Source organism: Calypte anna, unplaced genomic scaffold (genome assembly GCF_003957555.1).
Source record: "Calypte anna isolate BGI_N300 unplaced genomic scaffold, bCalAnn1_v1.p scaffold_86_arrow_ctg1, whole genome shotgun sequence".
NCBI classification, from domain to species: Eukaryota; Metazoa; Chordata; class Aves; order Apodiformes; family Trochilidae; genus Calypte; species Calypte anna.
This window is the reverse complement of record NW_022045534.1, coordinates 147,779-161,700: the sequence shown is the minus strand read 5'-3', so window position 1 is coordinate 161,700 and position 13,922 is coordinate 147,779. Positions and strand designations below refer to the sequence as shown.

The 13,922-nt window shown below is 49.3% G+C and overlaps 1 protein-coding gene across 3 annotated transcripts in view; it reads left to right on the top strand.

The window, feature by feature from the left end:
• The first annotated feature begins 356 nt into the window (after positions 1-356).
• The window catches only part of NRBP1 (nuclear receptor binding protein 1), a 35,431-nt gene continuing 21,865 nt past the window's right edge, over positions 357-13,922 (top strand). For 2 of the 3 annotated variants that reach the window (XM_030468861.1, XM_030468862.1), the window contains exons 1-6: positions 373-461; positions 676-895; positions 12,317-12,439; positions 12,840-12,941; positions 13,032-13,121; positions 13,545-13,585. In XM_030468861.1, coding sequence (XP_030324721.1) covers positions 692-895; positions 12,317-12,439; positions 12,840-12,941; positions 13,032-13,121; positions 13,545-13,585 — 560 coding nt within the window. In that variant the 5' untranslated portion in view covers positions 373-461; positions 676-691. Of the gene's footprint in view, positions 462-675; positions 896-12,316; positions 12,440-12,839; positions 12,942-13,031; positions 13,122-13,544; positions 13,586-13,922 lie in introns of all 3 variants that reach the window. The other variant, XM_008492920.2, reaches the window with a different exon arrangement.

The following is a 13,922-nucleotide window of genomic DNA, read 5'->3' as shown; positions in this document are numbered from 1 at the left end:
ACTCATCGTATAGCGGGGACGGGGGACAGCGAGCTCGGGACCGGCGGCCCCGCTGCCGGCGTGGGCAGGGTGGAGCTGTAAACCCTGCTCGCGGGTGACCGGCCACTGATCTCTAGGCGGTGAGAGCCCCGGGAACCCGCATTCCCTTATAGAGACTTAGCTCCGCCCACTGACCAATCAGCGAAGGCCGTCGGCCCTTCTCCCGGTCTCTGATTGGCTCTCTCCCGAGAGGCGGAGACCGCCCCGCCCCTCCCACATTGAGCGTGCGGGCGCCCCCTAGAGCGCTCCTTCCCCCGGTGCCCCGCCCACCGGCCAATCGGTGGGGGCTGACGGCACGCTCGCGGGCTCTGATTGGCTGCTGTGAAGGCCCCACCCCGGACGGGCGCGTTACGCAGCGCGGCGGTTGGCGGCGGCCCGTGGAGAGGTAGCGCGGCCGGACTGGGAGGTACCGGGACAGCCCGGTGAGTGCGCCGAACCTTCTCTGCCCACGGCCCCTGCGCTGCCCTCCACCGCAGCGGGCTGGAACCGGCTCGGCTGAGTGCCGTCAGCAGGACTGGGGCGCGGCCTCGGGTGACAGATTCAGCGGGCGCGGCCCGGTCCGGCCCAGCGGGCCTGGCCTGGCCTGGTCTCGGAGCCGCCTGGCCTCGCCTCACGCCCCACGCCTCTGGCCCGCAGGTTGTGCGACCGCAGCATGTCGGAAGGCGAGTCCAAGCAGGTGCCGAGCGGCGGCTCCGACTCGAAGTCGGAGTCCACGTCGTCCGGCCCGGGAATGACCTCGGTGTCTGCGCCGGTGACTTCCGCGGCGCCCCCGGAGGAGGAGGAGGAGGAGAGCGAGGACGAGTCCGAGATCCTGGAGGAGTCGCCGTGCGGCCGCTGGCAGAAGCGGCGGGAGGAGGTGAGTGCCGCGCCGGGTAGGGGGGCCGGGCCGGGCCGGCTCCTGTCGCGTCCCGCTGGCTCTGCTGCTGCCACCTGTCCTCGGCTCAGCCCCGGACCTCGTCTTGATGTCCTGCCGTGCTACCGGGGTGATCGGGAAATGGCTGTCCCTTCGCCAGCTGCCAGGCCGGTGTCCCTGGGGCTGGGGGAGCACGCCCTGCTCCCCGCCCTGCCCGTTGTCGGCTCCCGGTACAGATGGTGGTAGGCCCGGCTGCTGGTGTTGTGCTGAGCCGGGAGTGTTTCCACCACTCCTTCCCGTGTCCAGAGTAGCGAAAATGGTGCTGGGTGTTTGCCAAGGAGTGCGGAGGGAGCGGTCCTGCGGCAGGGGCAGGCACATCAGTTTCAGAGCTGTGCCTCCGTCTTTGTCGGGATGAAGCACAGCCGGGGGGCACAGCCGTGTTTCACGGCTTGTCCTGTTCGTGCAAGCCTCTCAGTATGTGTGTCAGAACGCTCCTCGGTGAAGCTAAATCTCGTTGTTTTGGACCTCTCCTTTCTCCCACTCTGTGCTGTGTTTGTCTTGTCGGGGGCTGTCTCCCCAGAATGGTTTGTGTCTCACGTGGGCTCGGTGCCGGGGGGGCCGCTGGAGGGCAGCGGGTGCTCATGCCAGGGCTGCGGCACAGCTGCTGATGTGGCTTTTCTCTGCCGAGTCAGGGCCAGGCACAAAGGTTTGGCTGCTTCATCCATCTTTGCAGACACCGGGTGGTTCAGACTCAGGGAGTGGTGAAAGAGTCGCTTATTTTGATGGAAACGTGGAGGTCGGAGTAATGTCAAGGATTCCCCACAGTTCCTTACTTTTGCTTTGCTTCTGAGCTGTCCTGGTGGTGTGCACGTGAGCCAGCTCCTGGGCTGGGTCAGTGACTGTGTGCCTTTCCTGGAAGAGTTGTATGGCTTTGGTGTGCTAGGGGGATCTGAGCGAAGCTTTATTAATGTTCCTCATAATATATTCCTGACAACAACCCACAGTGATTTTTCCTGTGGTCTGTATTGAGCTGGCACGTGCTAGGGAGCATGTTCAACTTATGTAGTCTTGTATGTTTTATTGAATGAATACCCATCATTTTGATACAGAAAAATATGTTGCTTCCCTGGCTTTTTCATGCTGGTGGACTCAAGTATTTTCTTTGGGTTTCACCTTCCCCATCTGCTGACAAATTAAGGCCCAGGTACAAGAAGTTCCTTAAAAAAAGAAAAAAGACAGAGGGGTGACTGCCGGAGGCCACCAGAGGGATTGCTGGCTTGAACTTGGGGCTTCCAGTTCTACAGCCTACGAGTGCTGAGGGGTCCCAGCTGAAGAGCCCTCCCGTGGGCTCATGTCTGTCACCTGTGTATGGAAAACACAGATTCTGCTGACCCTGCAGGTGAATTCTGGTTTATCTGTGAATTCTGCCTGCAGTTTGTGGCTTGGCATGTCAGTCACCATCACCCTGTGGTATCGTACTCTTTTTGCTGCCTTCAGCTTTTGGGCTCCTCTGTTCCCTGGAGTCAGCTCTGCCAGTGCGGGTGTTCCAGAATTTAATTTATTTGGGAATAATACAATCAGCGGCAGTGTTGTGACCTGTCCCCCCTGCCAGCCACATCCCAGCTTAGGGCTGTTGGTGTCAGTGCTCGGTGACACCAGTTACTCTGCTCAGTGCTTCGGTCCTGGCTTTGGGCGGATGTGCGTTTGGAGATGGAATAACCGCTCGTTTTTTTGAGAAAAAAGTTATTTTTTAGTAGCCACAGTTTGTCTCTGGAGCTGGGGATGCGAAGGAGAAGTGCCCCGTGGAGCTGATGGCTGGGGTGAAGCTGTGGTGACCCCGGCGTCTGCCCTGTGACCCGGTACCGGCTGCCCTCGCCGGTGCCTCCGCGGAACCGCCCGTGGGGTCGCTCAGGATCGCCCGGGGAGGTCCCGCTCCACCCACCCTCCCCGCTCCGAGCGCTGCGGGGCCCGGGCCAGGCACCGGCACCGGCGGGGCGGCTGCTGATGGACAGCTGCTCCAGCCAATGGGAGGGCGCGGGAAGCGTTACATCACCAACGCCGCCTCCCATTGGCTACTGCCGGCCATGGCCCCTCCCAGCAGCGGCCACGCCCTCTGCCCGTGCGGCAGCGGTGTCGGGCCCGGGATGGCGGGGGGAGGGAGGGGAGGGAGGCCCCGGGGGGCCGGGCTGTCTCTTGGTCCTGCTGTCCCTTGTTCCTGCTGTTCCTCGGTCCCATTGGATGTTGGTGACTTTTGTTACATCCTATCTGGGGAAGAATTTCTGCCTGGAAAGGGTTGTCAGGGCCTGGCCCAGGCTGCCCAGGGCAGGGCTGGAGTCCCCATCATGCCTGGAGGGGTTTCAGAGCAACCCCTGGGGATGTGGGGATGAGGGACATGGGCCGGGGGTGGCCTGGGCACTGCTGGGGGAACAGTTGGCCTTCATGGTCTTCAAGCTGTTTTCCAGCTCCTTCGATTCTGTGCTTCTATATTTCAGCCACAGCAGCTTTGGCTGAATGATACCAGCTAATATAACATGAAATATAGTGGTTCACCAGCTCAAAGTAACTCCAGGCACTGGTGCTAGGAGAGCAGTGTCTGGAGAGCAGCCTGCAGGGTCCAGGGGATGCTGGTGGGAAGCACCAGAACCACATCCCAGGGGCATCAAACATGGGATAACTGGCTTGTGAAGAGAGGGGCTTGTCCTGCTGCATCCACTGTTGGTGTGGTCTCACCTACAGCACAGCATGCAGTGCTGGGCACCACCATTTGAGAAGGATCTGAAGGCCCTTAGATGCATCTAGGGGAGGACCACCAAGCTGGTGATGGTCTGAAAGAGACGTGCTGTGAGGAGCAGAGGAATACTTAGGTTGTGTGGTTTGGAGAGAGAGAGGCTGAGGAGCAACCTCATCACTGTGCAGCTTCCTGAGGAGGGGATGATGGTCTCTTCACTATGGAATCCAGGGACAGGTTGCCTGGCGATGTCTCAAAGCTGCTCCTGGGAAGGATCAGACTTAATATGGAGAAGCATTTCTTTACTGAGTGGGTGGTTAAGCCCTGGAACAGGCTTCCTGGAGAGGTGGTTGGTGCCCTAAGCCTGTTGGTGTTCAGAAGGTGTTTGGCTTTAACATGCTCTAATTTTTGGCCAGCCCTGAAATGGTGAGACAGGTGGACTAGATGATCTTTATGGGTCCCTTCCAGATGAAATGTTCTATGTTCTGTTCCACCTTAAACCTGAAACGTGCAGAAGGGTGGAGCTGAGATCATTGGTTGCAGTTTTTCCTGGAGGCGGGGAACTTCTGCAGCACAGAGTGTGTAACTGCTGTGGAACTTCAGAGGAGGCTTTTAGAATCAAATGCTGCTGCCAGATTTTAAACTAAGAACCTATATTAACTCTGTGGGGAATGCTTACCTTCCCTGAAGTCTGTGCCTGTGTCAAAGGTTGTATGAGCTGTGCATGTGACTGAGCTGTGCTGTACCTGAAGGGTGGGTGTGAGGTGGTGGGGAGGCATACTTAATTTCTGTTGGTTAACAAGAGAAAACTTAATATCACTCTGGTCTTTCCTGCACTGTTCAACCAATGTGGGCATTTGCAGGTGTCGCTCTTGTCTTTTAGTGCTGCAGGAGCCATGTCTGTATACCTTCTTCTGCATCCCTCTCAGCAGCTGTCACCAGGCCCCTGGGGAAGCTTTAGCCTCTGCAAGGAGCTGAAGATAAACTTTTCACAGGGTAGTCTTACAGCATAGAGAGAGGAACCACAGTGTGAGGTTAGGGGAGTTGCAGCAGGGGGAGAAAGAGTCTGACAGACTCTCCCAGGGTGTGCTTGCCTTTTTCTCTTTTGGCTTTTCTCCCTGACAAAAGTCTCCTTCTCCTGTCCCTGTGTGACACTCTATTCTCCTCTTCCAGTCAGCATGTACACGTAATTTATTTTTCTTGGGTTGTCCAAGTATCTTCAGATGTATCTGCTGTGCTTCCTAGGAATAGAAGCTTGTTAGTAGAGGTGGATTGCAGCAATGCACTTGCAGTTCATTTTTAGACTCCTGGCACTGCCTGGTGTTAAACCTGAAACCAAGAGCTTGGGCTCCGTGAGAGCTACATGGATCAACCAGAACAGTGGCCCCAGCATTGTTGTGAGAAGTCTTGTGCTCTGCTGCAGTAAAAGCTTTTTAATTTTTAGCCCACTGTTGCGGGGTTGGGCTCAGCCAGCTCATATTGGTGTCAGAGATGTCACCATTCACAGGCTGAGATGGTTCTGTAGTTTGTCCTGTGTTTAGTAGCTCAATATTGAATGCATTTCTTCCTATGGCTTGTGGTTTGGGCTGGAAGGGGCCTTTAAAGGTCACAGAATCACAGATGTTAGGGGTTATAAGGGACCTTGAGGTCATCTCCTCCAACCCCCCTACTTCTTTCGTATAGATTCTAAAACCTTGGGATGATTCCTGGGGTGGCTAAAAGTTGTCTGAGTTCTTGCTAGCCATCAGTGACCTCCCTTGAGGAAGAATTGACCTTGTGGTTGTGTGACCATTGTTGTGTGCTTGACACATCACTAACTTTTTTGCAAGCTCAGCTGCTGGAGCACTTTCCATATTATGCCTCACTTGAGTGGCTGCTGAGATGGAGAGGTTCATTTTTGCCTCATCCTTGGAGACAGATCTCTTGTATACAGATGTGTCTGTGCACACAGTGGTTACAGTGTTGATTAATTTTTGTTCTGTCTCTGGTATCCTTCACTGCCAGGTAGACCAGGTGAAAGGTGCAGTCCTTGGTAGCATCCTTCATTGCCAGATGTTAAGGACCAAGCTGTGGTTTGTGAGGAGATGAACCCAGAAAGATGTGCAATGAAATGCTGGATCTACTGTATCTTTATTTTACCTCTTTGTTGTCTTTTCATTCAGTTAGCTCATGCAGTTAGTTCATGCATTCATTTTTCCTCTGGAAGGGGTTGATGACTTTAGAACCTCTGATTTACCTTTCTTCAAGGAAACAAGTGCAGGATCCTTGGAGTGAAATGCCCGTAGACCGACTGGGTGTCTGGGTTCTGTGATGCTTGAGTCTGATTCCTTACCTGCTGCTGTGACTGGACAGAAACTTGCTGAGGTGGTGAAAGATAAGCACCAGTACTCCTCCTATCACACATCTGAGTTTCTGTGGGAAAGGGGGGTGTTGCTCTGTGGGAAGGTGGCACTTGAGGTGCTGTGAGCTTTGGGTCCTGCTGCTGGAGGGTTGTTCTGGGAGCACACCTATGCTGGGAGGGCTGTCAGCCTTTCCACAGCCTTTGCCAGCAGACCAGATTTTAAATTTTTTTTTCCAGCTGGAGGAGAGAAATAATAGAGTGCTGTAGTGCTGTGATTTCACTGGGTTGTTGGGAAGATCCTCTAAAGAGGGAGCATGTGCAGCCTTTTCATGGTGTTACTGGCTCAGCTGCGGGCTTCCTGTAAGGACAGAGCTCTTGAGGTGTGCTGGAATGGGATGAGGGGCACTGTGGGGTGTGAAAGGGCTGAGCTCTTGTCTTGGGGGCTGTTGTCCCCAGCCTGGTTGTGTTCCTTCTCGCTGATTGTGGCAGGCAGCTGGCAGCTCCTCGGTGTCACCCCCACCAGTGTCACCTCCCAGCCTTTGTGTGCCTTGCTGGGGGAGCTGGGCAGCTGTCTGCTGCTTTTCCAGCCTCCCCAAGAGGTGCTGGGTGCACTCCAGCTGCTGTCACCAAGGGGCAGGGTTTGCTCTGCATTCTTTGCAGAGCTTTTCTATAAATAACATGGGCTTTGTAGCTTGCCAGCAGCACCCCAGCCCTCCCCTTGTTAGGCTCTGCCCCTTTACAGAATCGTTCTGATTGGAAATGGACTTAAAGAAGATCAAGTCCAGCCATTACTAATGCCAGTGCTTAAACAATGTCCCTCAGCATCACATCTACATGTCTTTTAAACACCTTCAGGGAGGAGTATCCACCACCTCCCTGGGCAGTCTGTGCCAGTGCTTTATTGCCCTTTCAGTGATGAGGCCAATCTAAACCTCCTCTGGTGTAATGTATGGCATTTTCCACGTGTCCTGTTAAATCCTTTTGTCACACCTAGGGCCCTTCCCTCAAACATCCCATGAATATTGTATCAAACTTGTGTTTGATCTCCCAACTGCCTGTCTCTGACATCCTTTTAGGAGTGCTGTATAATTACAAAATCTGCCTTCTGGATAGAAAATTGATATTTCATTAATAAGTGAAATTCTGCTCTAGCTCTTTCATGTCTAGGTGGTGAAGCCAGAGCTTCTGATGCTAAACCACTGGATAAGAAAGTGAACAGGAGAAGAATGGAGAAAGGATTCAGATGTTTTTCTGTGGCACATTCTTTCAATAATTGGGATTTGAGGAAATTTGAGCTAGGTGGTGCATTTGGACCTCTGTATTTTGTAGTCACAATGCACACTTTGCAGATAAGGAGTTTAATCTTCAACTTGCAGCCATTTTTACTTCTGACTTGCATCCCATGGTAGTTGGCTTTACAGTTTAATTTATATTTATGTGCCAAGATCAAGTGCTTCCTCATCATTCTCTTTGAAATGTTTGATCAGTTCACTGGCTGCTTTCTCATTCTTGTATCATCAGAAATGTGAAGTAATCACTTTCCATTTGTATTCTCTGTGCCATGTGTGACTTTTGTAAGCCAAGTTAAGATTTATACTTACAGCAGCATTACCAGTTTTTATGGCATTTTCTGTTCCTTTCCTCGTAATTCCTAATAATGATCTTTTAGCACCTCCTAAGACTAAGACTGAACTGTCTGCAGTGATGTGGAGATCTCTGGATGATGTGGGAGTGTCAGAGAAGGGGCTGGCACAGGATGGGAGCAGCTCACCTGGAGTTCATCCTGCCTGGTATTCTTCCCACTGTGGTGCTCTGTGTTCTGATACTCCCTGCCCCTGGGTTGGGTTCTGAGAATTTCCTGGACCTCCCAGTCCATTTTATTTCTGACTGTTCTTGGGGATGTGAACTGTTTGTGGTACATCCCTGGTGTCAGGTATTTGTACAGTAAACACAGAGCCCTGCTGAGTTACTGTAACCTTCCTGATGGGCTTCAGTCTGCTTCCCCACTCCCTTATTTATTGTGCTGTGCTCTTTCTGCTTGCTTTGGGGGTTAGGGGTGGGGAGTTCATTGCCTCTTCCTGCTCCCAGAGTTCAGCTCAGTCAGACTGAGCTCTCTGACTGTTGGATTGCTTGGCTGTTCACCAGGTGAAACCAGGTGTTTGTCCCTTGGGGCTCCAGCAGTTCCTGTCTCTTCCTCTTTAAATGGATGGGGATGGTGATTGTCTCCCTGCGGGGTAGCATGAGCAGTGCTTTTTCTGTGCAAAGCTGCTTGATTCTTGTCATACCTTTGAGCCCAGGACTGTCAGTTTAATTAAAATGTGGAGTGGACTTGCTTCTTTGTGTTGTGGGATTGCTTTCCCTTTGCCTGTCCTGGATCATGCCTGCTTTGATTTTGTTACACTCTAGATCAGCTCTGCAGCAGCTACCTTTGTTTCCTTTTTTGTTAATAAATGTGCTTGCTACTTTTTGGTTCTACACCAGTTCGAGAGAAGTAAAGTTCCTCTGTGGTCTGTCTCCTTTATTTATTATCTGTCCTCAGGCTTCTGCTGAGCTGTTTGAGCAGAATTTGATCTCTTTTTTTTTTTCAATGTACAGTTGTGCAGTTTCATTCTGTACTGATATTTTAATTATTGTGGGCTTTTTTTTCCAACCTGCAGACATTTTTTTTCTTTATTGTAAATCATTCTCACTTGTGGCTTAGGCTGTATATTTATTTTAATTGACAGATGATGTAAACTCCAGCATGTCTCCCCAAAGTCTCTGTTCTTTCAGTGACAGATATCCAGGTGTTTGAAAGCTATGGAAAAAATATGTGTTGGACAGTTGGAATAACCTGCCTAAAAGGGAAATATATCCTCCAAACTTTTTTCCTTTAGAGTTAAGTTATGCCTTGAAGTAAAAGCATTCCAAACTCTTTCCCCCTCTCCCCAATAATTACTGACATTCACTTGAATTCTTCCTGAGTTTCCTTTCCTCTTGTTGATGTGGACAAAGAGCTGCATCAGTGTTTCTGCTGTAGGTGATTCGTCATAGGGAGCTGCTGCCTCTGTTGTACTGCAGAAACTCCCACAGCTCAGTTAACTTCTTCCTGTATGGCTTGAAAGGTACTGGTCTGTGGAGGCTTTTTGGGAAAGAAGATGACATTTTTATTTCTACAACTGCCCCTGTTTCCATCAGTGCTAACTGCCAGCATCACCATGCCAGGACCAGATTTCAGGAGGGTTTTGGATTCCTCTTGGGTGAGCATAGGGGGGGTGTGGGACACTGGAGTTTGGCAGCGTGAACAGAGGAGGAAATTGCCATCGCCTCTTCAGCTGTCTGTCCACATTTTTCCCCTTTGACTTTTCTGCCCAAGCTGTTGGATCTCCTCATGAGCTGAGACTTGTCGTTGGTGATGTCAGAAGGGTTTGGTGTCTTGAGTCATATCTGGTGCCCTGGAATACTGCCCATGAGTCATGGAAATGGGAGCTGAGGTGATCAATCCACATCTACTGCCTGTGTTATGGGGCAGATTCTGCATAGCTGCTGGTATTTGAGGACTAAAATAACCTGGCAAACTGGAGGGTCTTTGATGGGGCAGCAGGTGTGCTGGAGGAGGGTACAGAGGGACGGATGGATGGGTGGGCACTGGGTGTCCCACTCATGGCTTGTCTCTGGTGCCTGACACATACTTGCCTTCTGTTGGCCAAGGGCTTGTTTAAACCTTTCTTAAGTTAAACTTTTTGACATTCAGCTTTTTTAATTGTACCAGGTGTTCTTACACTACTGTCACCCCCCAAGGTATTTCCTATACTAAAATATAAAAGAATAAATGTTCTGGCTTAATTATCATCATTCTTTCAGCTTTCTGTAGTGATGAAACCTAAGAGGTGTGGCCTGATATTTAGATGTCAGTATCAGTGTGTGTGTGTGTATGTGTGTATATACATACACATGTATGTGTATATGCATATGTAAGATCAAGTTTTTATGGCAGATATGATTAATATCTCCTTAAATCCAATGTCAGACCTTTCACTCACAGTTACTCAGGCAGCAAGGGGTGGGGAGGGAGTTGAATGCCAAGCTGATGGTCTCTTCTGGCTGTTTTCTGTTGTTATTTTATGTCTTTATGTAAATACGGCTTATATTCCTTATTCCTGCCTTTGTCACCCTGTTGCATCTGCTTTTATCACAAGAATTTATTTCTAATTTATCTGCATAATCAGTATCACTCCACTTACACAGTTCTTGTTGTCATTTGTCACTTCAGTCTATCTAGGTCCCTCTGCAAGACCTCTGGTCCTTCAAGAGAGCCAACAGCCCCTGCCAGTTCAGTCTGCAATGAACAGATGCTTATGATGCAGATTTAGTATTCCAGTACAAATTCCTATTAATGCAAAAGTCTGTAATTCAAATTTTTGAAGCTGATATTGCATGACAGTAAATGTGTTGCCTTGTAGACTGCTTCCTCTGCTCACAGTTCTTAGGTGTGCACATCCTGTCATTGTTAGTCCTTGTCATGTTAGGAGCTCAAGTTTAGGTGACCACCTTCAGAGTTTCTTTAATACCAGCCTTGGGTTGTTTGCATTTTGGAATGGTCAGCTTGGTGCTTTGAGTCTGAACCCATTCCTCTGGAGTTAAAAGCACTGTTCATTGGGAACTGGTTCATTTCTCTCAGATTTATTAGCTAGTCTTGTTATCAGTAGTTAATTCCTATAGGGTGTTGTTAATTTTTTTCGGCATTGTAGGTGGCAGAACTTTTGCATAATTTCTCCTTAGAGTAACACTGTAGCTGAAACTGACTAAATTAGATGGTGTAAAAGTGTCTGGCACAGGGTGTGTGTGTGTTTGTGTGTTTGAAGGGCTCCTCACCTTATATATGGTGAGGAGCTTCCAGCAAATGGGATGCTGCTGGGTCCCTGGTGAGGGAAGAGGAGGTGAGACAATATGAGTAGGAAGAGCTGTGAAATGGCCAGGGCTTGGAGGTGATGTAGGTGGCAGATTAGTCTGGATCTGTTAGCCAGACCTCTCTAGTAACATTTTCCTCAAGGGGAGAAATGGACCAGCTGAAAGTGAAGTGATTCTGGGTACCTGTCCAGTTTACGGTCAGTAGTTACATTTGGTTCTTGACCATTTAAAGGTAAAGTCCACCTTCTGTCTTCTTCAAGTACTTAGAGATAAGAATACAGTTTTATCTCTGCATGTTGGATATCAGGAAGCACTTCCTCATGGAGAGGGTGGTCAGGCATTGGGAATGGACCCCAGGAAGTGGGGAATCACCATTCCTGGAGGTGTTTCAGGAAAGGCTGGATGTGGCATTTAGTGCTGTGGTCTAGCCATGTAGTATTGAGTCATAGGCTGGACTGGATGATCTCAGAAGTTTTTTCCAGCCTCAGTAATTCTGTGATTGCCTGGTGCAGCAGCACTTTAATGGTGACTGTGACTTGTGCGTGCCTGAAGTAGCCTGTAAGAGGCATTGCAGAGCAGCCAGGTGCTGGAGTAAGGAACCCGTATACATCTTGGATGCTGTTCCACATCTGAGGGAAAACGACAGAGTGGTGAACCTTGCTGCTGGGGGTATTGTTCATCTCACATCTGTGCTGGTCTTTTAGCATCAAGCATTTCTGTAACCCTGGCCCCTAGCCTAGGCTTTAAACTCCAGCTTTGTCAGTTCCCCTCCCCTAGCTGCTCTCTTAGTGCTCATCTGCGTGTTCATTATTAGGCCTGTATGTGCTTGTGCTGGTTTAACTTTTTTAACGAAAGAAGCTACTGTAGCAGTTTCAGGTGTGTAATCCTTTCCTAAGGCTATTCCCAACTTGCAGCTTTCCCTTTGTTTCTCTCTGCTTGGATCCATTTCTTCCTTCTTTGAGTTTCAGGCATCATCAGCTTTCAGAAAATTCCTCCTGAAAGTTGTGTGTGAGCTCTTGAGATTTGTTTGGTGTCCGTTTTGTATATTTGGAGGTTTTTTATATTTGGGGTTTTTTTGTTTTGGTTTTTTTTTTTTGTCTGTTTTTTTTTTTTTTTTTTTTTTTTTTTTTTGGTTTTTTTTTTTTGTTAAAAGAACTACAGATACCATAAAACACAAAAATCTAATGTGTTGTTGCCAAGAGGCAGCTTTTACTAGGAAACAGCCTTTGTGTGAAAGAGGTTTTCCCTCAACTATGCCCAGGGCTTGCTCCTTCCATGACCTACAATGTCCTCGTATTGCCCTGTGTCCCATTCCTGAAGTACACGTGCACAGTCCTGTGCTGCAGTGCTCTTTTAGTGAAAAGTTAACGAGCAGAGTTGGTAACACTGAAATGGAGGATGCAGGGTGATGATCTTGCTGACTTGCTGGCTCAGAGCTGACATCTGCTCCATCCCTCCCATCCAGGTGAACCAGCGTAATGTCCCGGGGATCGACAGTGCCTACCTGGCCATGGACACGGAGGAGGGCGTGGAGGTGGTTTGGAACGAGGTGCAGTTTTCCGAGAGGAAGAACTTTAAGCTTCAGGAGGTATGTTGATGTCTTTCCCAACAGAGTGTGGGAAGCCTGCCCTGTGACAGGGTGGGTTTATAGGTACTGGTGAGCTTTCACGTGGGTTATTGTCTGGCTTTGGAGTGCTGTGCTGCTCAAGCGTAGCAAATTCAGCTTTAGCCTGGCCTGTGTAGGAAATGTGACAGAGAACAATTGTTCTATTTCCATGGGCTTCTGTGTTCATTTTATTGTGGTGGTCAAACAACACTCAGCAAAGGTGCAGTGTAGGATGAAATCAGTGCTATTTGTTCTTAGTACAGGAGCTTGAAGTGTACAGTGGTGTTTAGGGGGATCAAGACCCAAAAAGAAAGTAAGATACAGGCTGATGTGTAATATGTCTTTATGATGTGTAATATGTCTTTGTCTTTCTGGTGTTAAGGAAAAAGTTAAAGCCGTGTTTGACAACTTAATTCAGCTGGAACATCTGAACATTGTGAAATTTCACAAATATTGGGCTGATGTGAAGGAGAACAAGGCCAGGGTAAGTAAAGCCAAGGTCCATTGGGTTTTCTCACTGTGTTCTGCAGGTAATCAGTGAAGCAGAGTGTAATGTCTTATACTGCCCCTACAGGTGATCTTCATCACAGAATACATGTCTTCAGGGAGCTTGAAACAGTTCCTGAAGAAGACAAAGAAAAACCACAAAACTATGAATGAAAAGGTAGGTTTTTTTGGATGTGGGGATTCCTTTTCATTTCTGTGGACTAGTTCAGTTGCAGGTTCTCCTGGACAGCTGTCCTGTGGTGTTTGCTTTGTTTCCAGCAGTTCTCTGCATGGTCATGGGTATGGTGTGACAGGCATCTCCCTCTCTGTATGTCTGTACAGGGAAGGAGTTTGTGCATGAGGAGTTAGGAGAGGAGCTGTAGTTCTTGGCCTGTATGAATCGGTAGAAACTGAACTGAACTTGGGAGTACTGAGCCTCCATGATCTTAATTCCTACTCACTTGAACTGGGTAAAAGCCAAGATGCCACAGAATGGAGCATCCTTCATATTCCTTCATATGAGCAGGCTGTGAATCACAGACGTATGGGTTAGTTCCTCTTCCTTGAATGATTTTTGTCCTTCTTGCTCCTGTGTCTGTAGGCCTGGAAGCGATGGTGTACCCAGATCCTCTCTGCTCTCAGGTATGTGTGTTAGTGATCTTGCAGACTGGCCTCTCTTGCACTAAAATATTAAAATCTATAAAAATACATCTTGCCAGTCAGCAAGCTTCATGGAGTGGAGCCTGGAGAGCACTTTTAGTCACCCAGTCTGATTCTTATCCCAGTCTCTGTCTGCAGAGTGTCACCTACACTTCCTATAGCAGTCCCAGTGAACTGGTAGTTATTGCAGTGTGATACTGTTAGAGGTGTACATTGATCTGTGTGCTTCTTGATGGTACAGATCTTCTTCAGCCATCTCCATGGAACCCAGTTGAATAGAATGCGGGCTGGTTTTGTTTTGGTTTTAAAGACTCTTCTC